We start from the raw sequence: 18,982 nt of genomic DNA on the forward strand, positions 1-18,982 counted from the left end.
TCACCTAAGCAGGAGCTCTGGCTATCAGGGAGTGCACCAGTGCTCTCACGGGTGCACGTGCACCCGCTATGCATCGCCACTGCCTTGCTTAGACTTAATATGCTATAGGCTACTTTGTCAAATCCTAACACAATGTGCACATCTGATGAAGTAGGCTGTAGCCTATGAAAGCTTATGCCTTTCGGGATGAATTTGTCTTTAGGGCTACACACAGACATCACCTTTGTCCAGGGATAACCATTTTACTTTGGGACAAAGTGAAATCATTCAGATGACCATGTCTGTCATACTGGGATAAATCTTAAAAAGGTTTTTGGGATAAGATGTGCTTTCAGTTTATCCCGGGACATGGCAAAATTAATCTGAATGGTTATCCGGGGATTGCATCATTGACTCAATGGCAGAAAAGCAGCAATGCTTTCAGCTGCATACTAAATCCTCCTTAGAAGGGCAATGTGTATACATGCCAACAGGGCCGTCCCTAGGGTATGGTGAATCGGGGCGACGTCTGAGGGGTGCGGCAGATGTGCTGCCTAGAGTGAGGCTGCTGGGCACCATGGCTCGGCTTAGCTCAGGGTCCCCTGCTGCAAGATCGTCCCTGACCCGGCCCGGCCCTCACCTCGGCTGGGCTGTGCCAGTGGCAGTGGCTGGGCTGTAGGCCGGGGTGGGCTGTGCCAGTGGCAGCGCCCTCAGCACCAGCACCTCCACGCCACTCTGCAGCCTGTGTGCTCTGATTTCCCCTGAGCCCTGCACCCCGCTAGGGACAGCCCTTCCTATTCTGGGACAAACATGAGCATAACTTGTCTAGGGACAAATGCAACATCTGTTCCTTGGTTAGGGTACCATCCTGCTGGTTCACTTTAAATGTTAATTTTCCCATATAGTTATTTACTTGCCCTTTCCCTTGTACTCAGTGTTAGGCTTTTCCTTGCTCTGTAGGTTCTTGCCTTGGGAGACTTATACATGCATCATCCGTTATACACTGCTGATGAACTGCCATTTAAAGCCTTGCTTTTTGTCTTGTTTGGTTTTTCCTCACGGTTTAAGTATTGCTCTAAACAAGCCTTTAACTTCGGTTCAGTTTGGTATATCTTCATCCAGAGCTGAGCATCTCAATTAGCCCTTATCTCTGTTTCCAGAGCTAAGGATTAGAGTAGATTATTTATCAGTAATTTAGAAGCAGAAATAAATTACAGGGTGGTTGTAATTATCCCCAAATCAAGCACCATGCACTTAGGAAAGTCGGCTTGTAACACCGCATATTGCACTTCCAAGAAATCCAACCATATTAAGGTAGGATGCACAGTGGAGGCACCGCACAATCTTAACGGTAATGGCACCATACAACAAATCTATGGCTGTAATGAAAATGCTTTTATGCTCTTAGTTCGTGATTAAACTGATCTTTTAAAAACTGAACAAGATCCTAGACACAAACCCTCTGAAAGTGGAACATTTGCAATCTGGTGTAAAAAAAAAATGTAGTTCAGGCAAGCTTCTGATCTGTTTGATAATGGCATTTCTGGCTAGGTGTCCTAGGTACCTGCCCAGACATTTATGTGCGCATTTCAGTTGTTTCAGGTGCTGAGCTAGGATCTGCCTGCCAATGCCTTCCTCAAGCACTCAGGCCTGATGTTTTTAGCCCCAGCCTTTATTTTGGGAACTATCCCAGTATTTTGATGCCACAATTCTCTTTTTCTGTTTAGCTTTGCCTTCTACTCTGCTCTTTTTCTACTCAGGCAATGGCTTCTATCTACTACATAAGTTTGTGGACTCTGTTCCCTTTTAATACCTTTCCTAAGGATTTTTCACTCTGTTTAAATGTTTAGGGGGTTGGGTTTTTTTTCCTTAAAAGATTTATTTTTCAGTTTTTCATTTTTTTGCCTCGCACATGTGCTTGACACATCTTTTGTTACTGGACTTAGAGAATGCTTCCCCGCATTAGGCTGCACATTATAAATGGCTCTTGTTCTTTGCCATGCAAACCTATTCCTTGAATAATTTTACAGTGTGCTGCTGAAACCTGCAGTAAGCCATTTGCTAGTAAATGGGCCTTTCTTAAAACACTCTCTCTAACAAGGATTTGTCATCCTTTAAGCTTTGGATCTAGGGAGGAAAAGCCGGTGTGAAGTCAGGCAACAAAACTGCCAGTGCTGAGCTACCTGAAGAGTAGGGGGTCCTTGGGGGGATGTTTGGTTAAAAAAAACCAAAAACCCCCAACCCGCCCAGTGAAGTAAGAGTCATGTGTGGGACAAAAAGCAGAACACTTTCCTTTGCTGTGTTCTCCATTTTTGTCATAAAACGTCCCTGCCAATCTCTCTTTCCGTTGATTTTTGACCTTTGGGACAAGTCTACCTCCTGCAGGGACAAGGAGCGACTCCTAGCCCAAGAAGTTGGCATGAAAAACCTTGGGATGAATTCCAGTTGTGAGATGAAGCTGGCGTTATCAATGCAAAACATTAAAAACAAATCAGGAGATTGTCTGAAAAATCTTGTGGCCTGGTGATTTTTTTTTTTAAATTTGGGGTTCGAATGACTTATTTGCCTTCTGGGTTTTTTTTGCCCTGATTCCAGCAACTTTGGCTTTATTAAAGGCAGAGAAACAGTGCAGTAGTAATGGTAAACATTGTTAATAAGGGGCAGGAAAGTGCGCATTGTCCTCCCTGATCCTTTATCCCAGGTGTTTCAGTGTTTTCCAACTGTGGATCGGGGCAATGCTAAATGATGAAGGCCTGAAAATGGTGTTGGCAGCTAGAGTCCTGTTTTGGCCAGGCGTTTTGTGCTGCAGATACCTGATAAAGCGAGTTAGTATGAACAAAACCTTTCCAAAATTTCTATAGGACAAGATGTGGGAGAGCATGCAGTTTCTTATAGGGAGCTCCAAGTCTCTCACTGCGGGACTGACCCCATTGGGCTTTAATGAACTTCTGGATTTTGTAGGTAGGCTTACCTGGTAGATGGAGTTTCCTTTGGCATGGGGTGCTCCATTCTCCCACAGCGCTAAGCCGTTCTCCTTGTTCTTGGGTCCCAGGTTTGCTGTGGCTCCATGAATGCTGATCACCTTGACTGTCAACACTGCTTTTCCTCTTCTTCCTCCAGAATATGTATTTTGTGGAAAAGTGAAAATGTAAACAGTGTGAAAGGAGGCTTTGAAACTCCCAGTTTATATTTTGTAATAAAATATTCAGGCTTTCATGCGAGCTCATTGGACGTTTGCTTGCCAAATTGCGTTTGACACAGCTGGAATAGAATAGCTGAGTGGGGAAGTCCACGATATCGTCAGGTACAATTACTGTCAAGATCTTTTACTTTTCTGGCATCATCCCAGAATTCGTACTCAGCTGCATTTCCCCGCCACCCCCAACTGTCTTGATTTGTTTTTTCTTCTTTTATTTAAATGAAAATAAGGAGAAAAAAAAAACCTTAGAAATACGATTAACCATTACATCTTCCCTGTAGAGTTTGAAGCAGGACCCCTTCCATTACTGGGTTTTCACGAGCCTCCAAATATTGAACTTTTGAAATCTTATACTAGTTTGAAGATTGGGGCTTAAGACCTTTTAGCACGTCTAAGGACAGCTCCTGGCAGTAGGAGTCTCGATTTGATGGTGACCCAGGAGTTCCCTTCTAGTCCCTTGTTCCTGGGGTGCCATGACCCTCTTCCCGCTACGTGCTGACTCCTCCTTGCTGTAAATTGGGCATTTCAAGATTAACCTCAACACTCGGTCACCAGGGCACATTTGCAAACCCTGTTCTTTATTAGCAGCTGTGAGCAGTCCTACCAGAACAGCGCTAACAAATCAGCTGTTCTCCACTGCAGCATTCATGACAAAGCTCTATTCAAGCTAAGAGGAAAGGCAATCACCCGAAGCACTAAGAAATGAAGTATCTTTTTTAACTTATCCGCAAGAAGAAAAGCTCCATCCAGCAAAAATGTGTGCAGCTTAATTTAGACTCTTGTCCATATTATTGTACAGATCCCATGTTTGTCGGGAGCTACAGCGAGCTCTAATGCTACCTGCCAATGCTCTTCATTGCTGATCCTGCATGACCTATGAGTGCACGATTAGTACAATAACTCCATCTGGCCCACCTGTGCACTGTGACAGGCCCGGCAGGCCAGGTTCTGTTTATGCTTCTCTCTGCGTCCCCATAAGGTTTTTGTAGGCAAGTTCACGTACGTGCTGTGTGCCAACTGTGTTTTGGTGTAGTGCAGAGCTTAGCATTCTCCCTTTTTGGGTTTTTTCATGTAGTGCTTGAAGGGCATAGAAACATGACAGGCCAGATCCTGTTCCACCTATTAGGCACCACAGTATGATTCTATTACAACCTGTTCAAGTCCTGAAAAGACATCATCAGCACACCTTCTTGTGTAACACGACCATCTCACCCTTAAGACTGAGCTGCAGAAAAGCAGGTTAGAGACACAAAAAGCTAGAGTAGAAAGCAGTGAGTACCCCTCTTCTGAATGCACTGTCCCGTCCCGTCCCCCGCCCCCCCGGGATTAAAGCAGGGTGGAATTGAATAATGCTAAATCTCGAAATCCACTTCTGTGCTCAAACGGGTGGAATAGAATCGGGCCCAATTGGTTTACATCAATTTGGGGGCTGGACTCTGATCTTCCGAGGTCCCTTCCAGCCCTAATGTCTATGAAATCTATGAAATGGCATTTACATTTATTTTGTACCAATTACATTGAGCTCTGGAGTGAGCAGATGACCAGCTAACGGCTCAGGCTGCTAGAGAAGAAGACAACAGCTTGAAAAAACTGGCAAACCAGGCTGAAATTTTACTAGCGTTGCAGACGGGTGCTATGTTTGCCACTGTAACTTGATATTGTAACTTGTAATATTGATTTTTTTTTTAACTGTGCATTTTTTTGCAGCGTAACTGTGTTGGAATATAAAAGATTGCAGTTTATGTTGGTGTAGGGCTTAACTATCTTGCGCCTGCAACCAAGGCACTTAACTGTCATGGCTTGGCTACCTGGAAGTCTCCTGTATTGGCAGTTCGGCAGTTATGCTCCAAACCAGGCTTTTGACATTTTGTGTCCGCTCCTGAGCATGGAAAGGCTTCATGTTACAACCTGAATTTCTCTGGATGTCCAGTGCCATTTGATGTTTGAGAGGTGGGCATGTGCTACAGCACTGAAATCCTGATCTAAATGTTCTTGAAGTTTTGGGCATTAGAGGCAGCCCTGATTTTGCACCAGACTGAAATACTCCCCAATTTTGAGATGCAGGAGATTAGACTCCGAGTTTGGTTGGGTTTAGCTCTACTACATTCTGTGATTTGGAAGACAAAAATCTTGTCGTAATTTGGTTCATTAGTTCATTGGAAGTTTTGACAAATGCATCTGTGTGCTTACTAATTCCCTCTGTTTGCTTCTATATGCTGGCTTCACTTAATCCAAAACGCAGCATGAATCCTCACTGGGACCAGCCTTTTCTATCATGTTACTTCCTCTTTTTAAATTCAACCAGCTTGTCACTACTAGATTTTATTACTTATGAAAAGTTTTATACTGGACACGTCTTATCTTTCTTACCTTCTGCCACCAGGCAAACTCAGGTCAACATCTGCTAGGTATTTGTCCAAAATATAGATGGACGCTTTTGGACTTTGTATCCTAAGAAACTTTGCTCCACAGGAAACAGGTTTAAGACAAGCCTTCCAAACCCCGAGAAGAGTCAATCCTATAAAAATGTTCCACTTGAAATTAAGGACCTATGTGGTGATGTAGAGAAGTGCATGTGAAAGACCTGTGCTTTGTGTTATGTGTTCAGTTTCTGCTAACCAAACAGGACTAAAACGGTAATCTTGCTTTTATTTTAATATTAAGCCGCAATGCTATAATAATTCCAGCAGTACTTGTATGGTTTGACTCAGGTCTCTGCCCATTGCTAATTTGATGCAAGATGCAGTGAAGTTGATTGAAAAGATTCACGCTAAAATAGGCGATCAATCAAGCCTCGTGGTGCTGAGAATAGGACACTGTTCTGCTACCACCAGTGGCTGGAGGAAACGGTTGCTCTGTTTCCCTGTCACCTATGAAACAGGCAATATTCCCTCAACATGTTAAACTAGTTAAGCTAGCTAGTTAAGCCTCATCTCCTTTAACACTGACTTCCCTGCATCTTCTACCTGAGTACCAGGCTTCTGGATGCCCTCTGTGCAAATGTGCCAAGGACAATAGGGCTTCTTCCATCCTTCCCTAGACCCATACAGCAGTTTAGGAGCAGTATTTAGTTTATCCTGGGTTCACGTGCTAATTCCTAAGCAACTGCTAATTCCTAATAGTCATAATCAACTGATGATCGCAATTGCTTTTCACTACATTTCATAGATGTACTTGACAAGTGCATGCAACTTCGGGGAGGTGGTACTTTGCCATCGCTCCAAACGGCCGAATGGCTATGAGGACATCTCAGCCCGACACCTCTTGCAAACTGTACTGCCTCGTCCTGCTTAAGAACCAATAATGTGTTTGTCACATGCAGGTCAGTGGGGTTGCAAAGGGATTGATCCATTGAGTTGAGGTGTTCAAGTTTTTAATTGGTCTCAGTACTCACAACTTGGACACCGCAGTGTGTGTTTTCCAATTACGTATCAGAATCCACACACCTGGATTAATAACGTTGACCAGCGTATAAGTGAACATTGCTAACCAGTTATAGATATCTACTGACATCTTTCAGCGGCTGGCTGCCAAGCTCATAATACATGGTAGTATCCGTTTCATCCATAAAGAACTTACTCCAGACCCCACAACCATCTTTGACATTTTGGAAAAATTGGCTTGTTTTTACTCATTTGCCTGCAGAGAAAAGCCCTGTTAGCTACTGAGCAGCTATCATCACTGCAGGAGGTCTCAGTGAAGAGATCTTTACTCATTCTTCGACTGCGAACTTAGGCCCCATCTTGCCTCCGACAATGGGAACTCGCTCAACACGGGTTTGGCCCTTTGAGTCCCACTTTCGGCTCTGCCAGCTGGGCCATTTCTGCTGTGGACAGAGATGTCGTGATAGCTTGTAGAGAGGGAGGGCTGGTTACTTAGGGCCCAGCCCACTGAAGGCTTGAAAGGCTATCATTATAATATACAAGAAGGTCAAACACGGGCTACAAGAACTTGTTAAACACATTTATTGAGTTCTTGACAGTAACCAAACACAGTGAATGACCGTTATAAACAAGAAAAAGGCATTAGCTTTTACTTGGTAAGCTCCTGCTATATCTGTAAAGAAAATATATCCTTCTCCACCAATTTACAAGGTTGAATTTGTATGGCCCAATAATGGACTCAACAGAGGAAATGGTGATTTTAAGCCAAGACATTTTTCGTTTGCTTTCCACTTCTGGAGCCTAACTCTTATTAACGATGAACCATAAAGCAGAGTGAAAGTTACCCTCGCTTTGTTAAATGCATTCCAGTTTGCCCTCAACTCCGCTAAACTGGCCGCAAACAAACAAATGAATTTGAAAAGGGAAAGGAAAAGAAAAACATAAATAGTGCAGCCACAAGCGCTAGAGGCGTATTCTTTTAGAAAGGAAAAACAAACCCAAACAAGTGAACTAAATTAATTTGTTAAAGACATTTATTGAGTTGTTAACAGTAACCAAACACAATGTATGACCTTTGTAAAACAAGAAACAGAAAATGGATCAATTCTGATCTTGGCAAGTCCTACTACAGATATGTGACAAAGAGGGAAATATTTCAATTTCCTTTATATTCTCCAGTGAAATATTTACAATACTTATCTCTCACTGTCTGTCCTTTTTTATTAAATAAACAGAAGGATCATAACCTAGAAATGTTTCCTCTACAGTCTTCTTGTTCTGTCTTGTCAGTATCCATTAATAATAGTGATATAATGAGAGCTTTCCAAGGGTTACTTGGCACACAGAACACAACTCCACTTTGATGCTGTACTGAGCCACCTTTTTTTCTTTTTATTTATTTTTTATTTATTTTTTTTTAATTTTGAGGGAGGGGGCAGAGAGGAAGAATTTCATATATACAAAGGCTGAAAAGTCTCTTTTTGTGAAGCTAAATTAGTTCAGGAAAACTGTATCAAAATTGTAATCACATTTACTGTAGTTATTGTCTTTTTGTTTGTTTGTTTTTAAATTACCACTGATCATACGTATGAATTTTTAGTTGCGTTTCCATCATGGCAGCTCTTTTCTTGCAGCACGTTTCCACGTGCCGTCATGAATCCAAAGAGTGAATGAGGCTGGGTGCGTTCTAGATTATATCAATTCACAGTCGTAGCATTCCACTGAGGTTAGGGATTCTTCCTGCTATGTCCTTACTTACTTGAGGAGCCATTCATTTACTGAAAGAAACAAGTGACAGTCAGGCTTCAAGCAACACCAAATATGAAACAGCCTGGTTTACAAAAAAAAAAAGCACCAGAAAGTAGTTGTTGAATAATTTCAAAACGAAGATTTGTAGTTGTAACAAATCAGAACTATTCAACTTTTTAAAATGAAAAATGATCTTTTTAAATTGGGGGTTGTATGATTCGCACCCCACCCCTCCCCCCAGCATTTTTCATCTTGCGTAAAATTGGGAAATGAACAGTTGCCATTTATTTTATCAGGCTTTTTTTCCCCCCCCCTTCTTTTTCAATTGTACACCTTCAGCAACAACAATATCGAGGAGGGGAGAGCACAGAAGTTGAAAAAGCCCAATACCCAAGCTCCAAACTAGAAAAAGTCCAATATAGGAAACATTTTTTGGCATACAGAATATTTGTTATTTTTCAAGATGCCCACCCCCAACACACTTTTTTTCAACATCTTTACCCTAAGCATATCTGCAGCTTTCCTGTTTCCTAATGGTTTACACATGTGTAAAATTAGCACGCTTCTCCTCTAAGATAAAATTAGCACACTTCTCCTCTAAGATAGCACCCAACTATTCAGCTCAGCTCTCTGCTACTTGTACGTCTTTTCACTTTTAAGGCTATACATTATTTTTTTATTAATGTTTATTCTTGTGATCTCTGCAGAAGGAGCAGCTCTGGGTGAGGGCGTTGGATTCTATTCCAACTGCAGCAGCATGAGCAAAGATCCCCAAGTAGGCTCCAAATGCATAGCATCTGCTATTGGTAATGAAGAAACCAGCTTAACAGTAAGAGTTTGCTGGCCCGACAGCTGGAAAAAATCATAATTTTACTTTTCCACATCACATCTGCTCAAGTTAAACTGCTGAAAGATAATCAGCCTGGACCCTCCTGATACCAGTTTTATGGAGTTACCTTTCAGAGCAGGACTATATGTTGGCTCCTTGCAACATGTCCTGTAATTCCTTATTTACTATTTTACTCTGTTCATATCAGACCCTGGCAGTGACATGAAATGACTTCAAGTGGAATTACATTTTGATTCTTATTTGCACCTGCAGCATCTGGGGGCTGGACTGGATGTCCTTCTGAGGTCCCTTCCAGCCCTACTTTCCTCCGATCTCTTTTTAGAGAACACAATTTATAGCTAGAAATTATTCTCTTGACAGGAACTAGAATGAAGTGTTGGGACATGTATCACTATAAAACACCTCATTTCAGGTTATTCACATCCTATTCCACCTGTTCATATGCTGATTCGCTTTTGTGTGTCCCATCAATAAAACATAATTTAAATCAGCCTTCACTCCCTTTTCTGGCTCTGCAGTGGTCGCAGTTCTGTGTGTTTAATGCTTAATGTTTAAATAGCAGATTTAACAATATTTTAGACAGTCCAGTAGGACAGCTTTTTTTTCAATGCGTTGCGTTGGCATAAGACCTTTCTTCTCTTGCTTTTTTACTTTAAAGTGTGCAAAAGAATCATTCAACTCTGAAAAGAAAATCCTATACTTTGGTTTAGCCCATCAATTACTTTTTTTTTCATTTGCCTTGGGGATCATTGTTGATAACTGATGCTTATTACCCACCCATTCTCCTAATGCTGACAACACCTCTGCAGCAATCTCATATCCTGGTAGGTTAAGACATGCATGAGGCATATTATGGCTCAATTGTGAGCCCCCAACCAGGCCCATGAAAAACTTTATCATCAGGCTACTGGGCCGGTCTTCTATTTGTCTGTTGTACAGAAAAAAACCCAACCCATCCCAACTTAAGCATTTGTGATTGCATTATACCTCCAAGAAGTTCAGTCACACTCCCATTAAAGATCAGGACTGACTCATTCCCCATTTTTCAAGGTCAGTTATACAGAACATGCAGTTTGTACTATGGAGATGCTTTAAAATGTAACTGTAAAGCTGAAGGCCTGCCTGCCTTGTGAAGATACCAAACACCCATGGAACAGAGTTTTTCTAGGTGTCTTGGCAGTGCAACCATTGATTTATACACTTGCCTCTAAAAGGTGCCGCACATAATGATATGCATAATTTATGGCATGCTTTGGGAGCTCTGCATAGGCACAGAAAATATTACTGGGATTGCTGTATGTAAAACATACCTCTATACTGAAGTTTCTGTGCTCTATTGTTTGGGCAATCTTTTCCCTGTAAACTAAAGTTGATATTAGTTCGGATACATCGATTGTTGAGAGGCTGGACTGGTCTGAAATTGTCACTCATGCTCAGAAATATCTGTGATGGTTGATTCTGGCTTAGTAGTCGTAAAGAATGCATCTACACAAAATACAAAACAAGGACTTGTAACACTATTCTTCATCATTAGTCAACACCATCATCCCAAATTAAGTAACAGAATATATTATTATACATTAACATGAAACCAAATTTATGCGATTTGGCATCAGGGGGAGTTTCCAGAGATGCATTAAAGGCAAAGGCCATTCATTCATGGTAACCCACAACACTTTTTGCAGGCTGCACGAAAATAACTTAAGGAAATTATGGCTGATCAAGAAATAAATGGAATCCAAAGTTCTACATGGAGGCAGCAGCAGATGCAGAGAAAATGAACTAAAAGGCATGGTGCTAGCAGCCTTGGAGACTGCAACCCTTTTTATACACTGATTCATCTCTTTTGCTTAGCACCACTGTAGTTATCCTCATACTGGTACTCTGAGGGGCTTTCCTAGTTTAGGACACCCTTATGGGCTAACCTCTACCCAGCAACCCATTGTGAAGGTGGTTTTTGCCTTAGGGACACTTGCACACCGGCAGCTGGACTACAACCCACCAACTAGCTGACAAGTGGTAGTGGCTTTACAAGTAGCAATGAAGATGGCTGAAATTTTTCAGCTGAAACCTCTTGTAACTAAGAAATGCAGATTCACATCAACCAACACATTTTGTGAATTTCTGCAGAGAAATTCCACAAAACAAATAAAACGCTGCATTTTGATGTTTTCAATTCTAAATGAGATTGCATTGTATCACTCTGGGGGTACAATCGAAAGATAAAAGGACTTTTGGTGAAGTATTATTGCCTCTGGTCGCTACCAAGTTAGTTTAAGTAAGGACTAACCAGAGAAATCCGGTGTGGTTAATGACACCAACAAGTGAGTTTTGCATTTTTTGTAATGGCTTCAAGGGAAGTCTTCAGTTTTACATCAGTTTTCAGTCCAAGTATACTGCATAATTAGTCGGTATTCCATTAAATCAATTTGCAGTACTAATAGTGTAGGATGTAACTATGCTATTCAACCAGAAAAGCATGTCAAGGAATAGGGATCATGAGAGTTTGCCCCTTTGGGTACTCCTGCAGGCTACAGAAATATTTGAATCCTCATTTTGTATTTTACTTCTGGAAAGTAACAAACATGTTTCTTACAGAAAATGTGCTTCATGTTTGCTTGAAAGTTTAGAATGGATAATATGTATCTTTTTTCCCCAGTGAACTGTGTCATTCTCCTAAATTAGTCCTAATTCTCTGAATCCGTGCAGAATTGGACAGAATGAATACTTCATGGTTGAAATGGGTTTCAAGCTTCCTGCAGACATCTTATTTGCAAAGTTAATATGATTTGAAACCCCCAAATTATTTTGAGAGCTGATTTCTCATCCTCCCTTTCCTTTTATTTCTCAGACCAAATCACTCCTGTTGTCTAGTATGTTGGGGGAGGGCAGGCAGGATTTTTAATATTCCCTGAAAGTTGACATAATGAAAAAATAGCTCTGAGATCTGCTAAGTGATCTGTAGGAGTCTCACTGGTGAACAATGCACTGGGAGATAGGCTTGATCAGTGCATTTCTGAGGCTTTCACTGTGCATGGTGGGGTTTAAAGCAACTGAATCACTTTGGCATGCTCCCCTTGTAGTAGTCTTTCGATCCATGTGTACCATGGATACGGTGGTCTTGACTATGGAATGGATATGGCTCCTTCTGCTTGCTCTACGCTGTTGCTGTCTAACTGTGGCCTGCAAAGCATCTTTTTAGAACAAATGTCCTATATCTCAACTTCTCTGCCCATATGCTGGCATCAGTTCTGCCTTTCTGAAAGTACCTGTGTCCTAGCCTGTTTTTTTTTTTTACTTGAATTTGCTGCCCCAGTTCTTCATGAGACCGCTATTGCTGCTCAGTAAATGTTCTTATTTTTGCCCTGGCCTGGGTCCCTGTTAGGCTTCTAAAGCTGGGCAATCCTTATAAAGCAACAAAGCCATGATTATTTCAGTCTTTCATTTAATATTTATTACTTTTAACATGCCACCGCTTAGTTAGGTTTTGCATAATATACCTAAATTGCATGCAGAGATGGCTGCACCGAAGAGGTGATGCACAAGTGATAATACAAAGATATGCGTTTAAAATCTTCTTCTTCTGATAATCATACTAGGTCCAATACATGCTTTTGCTTTACCTGCATCCTTGTTATGTAGACAGGTTTGTTCATTATTATCCAACTTGCTGTTTCATAGCAGGGTGGGATGGTCATTGACCCATCATATGTAATGAAACTAGAGGTCTCTGGATAAAGTTCCTCAATATTGAGTCCCTGCAGTAAGTATGCATCATCTGAGAATAAAGGGGGAGAAAGGTCTAGATAAAGCAGTATTTTCACAAGACAAACTTCGTTGTACATGCTCTTTACTCTGGAAGAATCTCAGCCTCGGTCTCACTGGAATATAAAGCAGAATCACTTCGCGTAGGCAACTGTTTAGCATACCGGACAAGAACAAATATAATATGGTAATCTTGTTTGGGTCAAATTCTGCCTTTAGATGCTTATGCATAGGACCTGTTGACTTCAGTGGGAATTCAGCACAAGCATCTATGGAGAAAATCCGGCCTTCATTTGGGAACTCGAGTTTATAAACTATCTGAACTACTGCTCTGGATGCAGCAGTCTTCGGAGAATGCCGACTTACTGTATTTTTGGAATGATTAACAAGTTTTGCCTGGCAAAGCATTGGGAAGGCCAAGAGTGTTAAAGCTTAATTACCCTTGTACCATGGAAAAGATTGTTCCACCTTGTTAAGGTTAATATATGATAATAAAGCTGCTCAATGAAGCCTGCCGTCCTTTAGTGTGCACAGTGGGAGTGAAAGCAGTGCAAGCTCACTCAGAATGCTAAAGTCAGGGGTGAGAAAATCCGCTGTAAAGCAAGTTACTGGGCTCCCCACTTTTATCATCTCCTCGCTGGTAATTAACGAGCCGTCCCTTTGTAGAAGATTTCAGCGCGTGGACATGAGCCACTGCATAATTAGAAATAGATATATCTTTTAAGAGTCATCAAAGCTGCTCAGCCCTTGCTAAGCTGCATGCATTATTGCTGCTGTATAACGTTGGCTTGATAGTGCTTCTGGCAGATATTTCAAAGCTGTAACTCAGATTTTTTTTTTTTCCAGGATTCCCTCTTGAAATTCAGACTCCAGGAGTTCCTTCCTAGACCGTTTGCAAGGATGCATGCACTTAACCTTTTTAACTGCCCCCCCCTGCCAGTATTATGCACTGCTGAGAAAGCTGGAATGGTTAGGTAATGGGGAAATCTCAGTTGCATGTAGTATGTTTAGTATGGTTCGTTAGTACAGCAAATGTTCACATTTAGGCAAAGAAGATGTGCTGTCAGGTTGCGGACTAAGCAATTTATTTTTTTTCCTTTCAGTCCGTGAATGTGAGGATTCATATGATTAAATGTGAGGACGCGGTCAGGAAGGCTAACTGCACCTTGCCATGCATCCACAGATGCATCACGAGCAGGGCCAAGGAGGTGATCCTCCCCCTCTATGCAGCACTGGTCAGGTCACAGTTGGAGTACTGCATCCAGTTCTGGGCGCCGCACTTCAGGAGGGATGTGGCCAGCATTGAGAGGGTCCAGAGGAGGGCCACCTGCATGATCAGGGGGCAGCAGGGCAGGCCCTATGAGGAGAGGCTATGGGACCTGAACCTGTTCAGCCTCCACAAGAGAAGGCTGAGAGGGGATGTGGTGGTTGTCTATAAACTGGCCAAGGGAGACCAGCAGGCAATGGGAGAGTCCCTGTTCCCCCGAGCACTACCAGGAGTAACAAGGAACAATGGCCACAAGTTGACAGAGAGTAGGTTCAGGGTAGACATCAGGAGGCGCTACTTCACAGTCAGGGCGGCTAGGATCTGGAACCAACTCCCAAGGGAGGTGGTGCTCACTTCTACCCTGGGGGTCTTCAAAAGGAGGCTAGATAATCACCTAGCCGGGGTCGTTTGACCCCAGCATCCTTTCCTGCCCATGGCAGGGGGTCGGACTAGATGATCTGCTTAGGTCCCTTCTGACCCTACCTACGATGAAACTATGAAAAAAAAAAATCACATTGACATTGATGGGAGGGGTGGAAGCAGGTGCAGAGAAAAAAAAAGTGTACTAAGATTTCTGTTCAGACTAAAGCCCCCAATATAATGCAGGCTATTTTGAAACAATATCAAAAGGGTCAAAAATTCACGCTCAGTTTATCAGAAGTTTTCCATGCATCACCATATTATGGTATATTTAACAAGGGGAAAAAAGGAAAATCTGGTTAACAAACCATTTATAATCAACAGATTTTAGACAAACTATCAAAGAAAAGAAAGAAGGAAGAGAGATTTTCTTTTGAAAGTGGTAATTTTTTCATGTTCACCTTTAAGAACATTATTAAGTTCATGCTAAATTTTAGCTGCGGCAAGTTAGCGCCGACAAATCAGGCAGTGACTGCATTTCACCGCATTTTTTTTCCGTGTGAAAAAGAGCTACCAAAGCATGGTCAACTGTGTGCTGGCTGAAGGGAAATAAGCCATTGAGCCTTTGACTAATTCAGCTACAATACGTGTCAGATAAGCCGCATTTCTCCAGATGTCACTCATGAAGTCTCGTATCTAAGCTTAATTTATTCATACTTCCCTTGACTAATACTTTGCATCACTGTTCTACTCAAATGTTGAAACCTGCTGTTTCAGTATCCTTATTTACTAAAAATTGTTGACATGAAATATCATCGCTCAATATTCACAGTATCGTTGCGGTTGCAAAACAACCCTGTCTTTTCTCTCCTCCATTTATTGTCTCTTCCTTCTCCTCTAAAAGAAATAAAAGAGGAAGAACTATTTAAACAATCAAGTAAAAACACAAGAATTAAAGAAAATCCCAACCCCCCCCCCCCATAGTTGCTGAAGGGCAAGCTTACGCAAGTAATATACTTATTCCTCTTTGCACGTGTCAAACTCCTGCTTCAGGCAGCGGACAATCGAACGTAATGGCTGCTGTTATGGCCAGTCCACCAGGGACATGCACAGCTAAAAGCATGAGTCGCTACAGCATGAACTAAATAGCCAAGGCCCCTCGTTAGGGATGAAGGAGATTCCTATCCTCTGTAGACTGGGTTGAGAGAGAGACTGGTAAGACTCGCTGATTAGCGGGTAACACACGAGTGACCAGTTTTCCGTTTAAAATCTGTTAACACTTTATTTCAGGAAAGATGGCTTTGCCATGGGCTTTCTTGGCTGAGTAAAATTTACACCCCCACCCCTTTTCATACGTGAAGCCAGTACAAGTGCACTTTCACAGACCTGGTTTTGGACTCTACTAGTAGAGTGGAACACGTTGCCGCTCTTTCCTAGGGGATATTCAGTCACCTTTGTTAACGTGTTCAGCCTCAAATGGCCCAAAGCCTGGGGTACAAAGAATCTGTTTCCAAACCAAAAACTGTTTCATATGAAAGTGCTAAACTACTGCTGTAGCATTACTGAGCCAGCAGGCTGTTAAATTTTAACAGCTAGAGATGAGTGAATACACCTGAGCCCTATTCATAAAAAAATATTTGCAGCGCAACAATAATTTTGCTGGAATTACGGGAAGCACAGAATGCATTTTTTTCTCATGCCAGTGATTATTTTCTGTGAGTCATCACATCTCTCTCCTTTCCCACATGAACATCCTGCACATTATTTATGAACCGCAGAGAGTGGCGCGTGAGCTCCAAATGGCAGGGATTCAGTCGAAACGGTTTCAAATTCTGAGGGCCAAGTTCTCTTTGTCTCATCCACATCTGGCTTTGATGGGATTCGAGTGGCTTAAATGAAGGCAGAATGTGTCCCAAAGTATTTTTCAAGAGACGAAAGTCAGACTTAAAAATCAGTGAAGAGCAGGAACATTGGTAACTCAAGGTTTTTTATGTCACATTTGTTTTAATTCACATGCTCTGTGTGGGGTCCACTAATTAGGACCACATACAGAGCATCCAAATTAAACTAGACATGACACAGAAAAACCTTGAGTTGCCGATATTCTACATTGCAACATATCCTTTAGCTATCCTATAGCAAGGGATTATGTGGATGATATGGGGCCAAAGTCTCTGCTTCCAGAACTGCAAGCAATTGCCTTGGGGCCAGGGGATTTGCACCTGTTTAGGTTTATAACAAATGTAGCCCATTGTTCTTAAGGGCTAGGGACAGAAATTACACACAAACCCGTATAAGTGATTGGAAACTGATTCAAATCTGTAATACAACAGAAGATCAGTGCATATAAACTGCTTTCAAAATGGCCAAGACAGGTTTAGGATAACCCGGTATAGGTGTAGTATGAGACTTAACTGTTTTAGAAGTTCAGTAAACCAATTTAACCTATCTCAAATCCCCTCCAGATTCAAGTTAACTCATAGTCCCCCAAAATCCTAGGCTGCTTTGCACCTCCCCTGCAAACCCCCCATTGCAGGGTGGGTGGGCTAGCCTTGGCCCAAGCTGTCTGCTCCAGCTAAGCAGGGAGGTGTGCTCTAGCACCCCCCAGCTTCTGGCCTGGGCCACTGCAGGCATGTGGCTGCATATCCCGAATCAAAAGTAAACGTCTGTTCATTTGCTTATCGGTTCAATCTACGCAGCCTAGACTAACCTGCAAAGATTGAATTGATTCAGCTTCAGGCATCTTGACTGTCTGTCCTTAGCTAAGGTTGCCCTGTTCAGTTACCTTCAGACAAAAGACGTGACAAAGGCCCATGCTGGGTCAGCGTGGGGAATCCACCATCCAAGGTGTTCAGGCAGGCATAATGCATGTGAGCGTTCTGGGGAACGCGAGCGAGACACTTTGTTAGGACAGAGCAGTGGGGACTCACTTCTGCGCTTGGGGTAGATGTGAAGGGACAAGGGAAACGCCCGCTGCAGAATCACTGCGTTCAGCTCAGAGGCTGCCTTTGTGTTATGGGCCTTCGTAAAGAATGGGAGGTGGGAGCACAGAGACTGCTTGCACTTTCTCTTGCCTTTGCATGCTGATGGAAGAGCCAGGCACTATCTGCCATGAATTCATTTACTATTTATATCCTTGTGCTGCCTCTATTTGCTTCCTGTGAAGTACTGCATACTTCCGTACCATTTGTGTTCCCAGTAACTCCACAGATGAGAGCTGCAGTTAGAAGACAGTGCTGCATAGATAAGCCAAGAAGTAAATGTCAGGGCTTTCTGTGGATGTTACAATATTGAGGGTAGCAGAACAACTGAGTACATGAGGGTTGGATTTAGAACTTGAAAAGGCAGACACAGACTTAGATGGGAGCAAGATTTTTTTATACAGGAGGGAACACGGATAATTCCTGACTAAACAGACATGACATAGAAGCAGTTAGAAGTAAGCTGTCTACCAGATTATGGGCACAGGTAGAAAGTAACCTGGGAATTGTGTGCTTGATGTAGAGCTGACTAAAGCCAGAGGAAAGTCTCCCACTCCTATTGGCTTAAGTGGACTCTGAATCAAACCCTGTACTGCCTTTGGGTGTTGGGGGCCATGCAGGTTGTTCTCTGGGTGTGAACGGAGGATCGTGCAAGTACTGTCTGAGGTTTAAGCTGAAATGTGCTAGAAGTTCTGCTCAGTTTTTTTCTGCTAGCACTAATCAGTACTTTGCTGCATCTATGCTCATTCATAGTGTGTTTATGGCAAGAAAAGGAGCACTGCGTGCCACAGGACCCATAGAATGCAATTAATGGGAACAGCAGAGGTAGAGTTTGTTTCGCTGTGTCCCAGGATGGGCAAAAACAAGGAGGGATGAAGAAGTAAAGGAAAATAACTAAAAGGAAATACTGAAACATATGTGGTTTGAACTCCCATTGGAAATGAACTGACTCCGGTGGAAATCTGGCCAGAGGAAAGACTCCTGGATGTGGTGCATTATGATCAGCTTCTGTCTTGACTACTCTCTTTCCTTCCACTCGTGCCCATTTTCCCCACCCTGAGTAATGATTTTCTGTTTGGGAATGACCACAGAAAATCTTGGGTTTGTAGCTGTAATAGACTGCCACCCTTTAATGTGATGTCTTTATGTTTATGACTTTTATTGCAGGTATATTTACTTTCTAATGTTCAAAGTCATTCTGTGTAAGGGTTCTGTGCATCCCCTGCCAATATCCTGCTTTAATAGCTTTTCCCAGACTTTACTAGAGTCTCAGCATCATTCCTATCTACAGCCCACGTTCTATTTATCTTGATCTGCTTCTGCCTCGGGATAATTCCTGAACTCGTGAACCTTTCTCTATACAAATTACATTTCATTAGCTTTCATTCTCATTTACATAAAGGCCTTGACTCTGACAATTTTCTTTACAAATGGTGAAATTCTCACTCT

The 18,982-nt window shown here is 42.3% G+C and overlaps 1 protein-coding gene across 1 annotated transcript in view; it reads right to left on the reverse strand.

Annotated features, from left to right (window-relative positions):
* Window positions 1–7,676: 7,676 nt before the first annotated feature.
* CA10 (carbonic anhydrase 10) overlaps window positions 7,677–18,982 on the reverse strand; it is a 354,499-nt gene continuing 343,193 nt past the window's right edge. Inside the window, exons 7-9 of the mRNA XM_006019771.3 lie at window positions 12,784–12,938; window positions 10,471–10,645; window positions 7,677–8,339 (exon numbers count right to left, since the gene is read on the reverse strand). Of these exons, the coding sequence (XP_006019833.1) occupies window positions 8,317–8,339; window positions 10,471–10,645; window positions 12,784–12,938 (353 nt within the window). The 3' untranslated portion in view covers window positions 7,677–8,316. The remainder of the gene's footprint in view (window positions 8,340–10,470; window positions 10,646–12,783; window positions 12,939–18,982) is intronic.

The sequence above is a fragment of the Alligator sinensis genome, unplaced genomic scaffold, assembly GCF_000455745.1.
Source record: "Alligator sinensis unplaced genomic scaffold, ASM45574v1 scaffold876_1, whole genome shotgun sequence".
NCBI classification, from domain to species: Eukaryota; Metazoa; Chordata; order Crocodylia; family Alligatoridae; genus Alligator; species Alligator sinensis.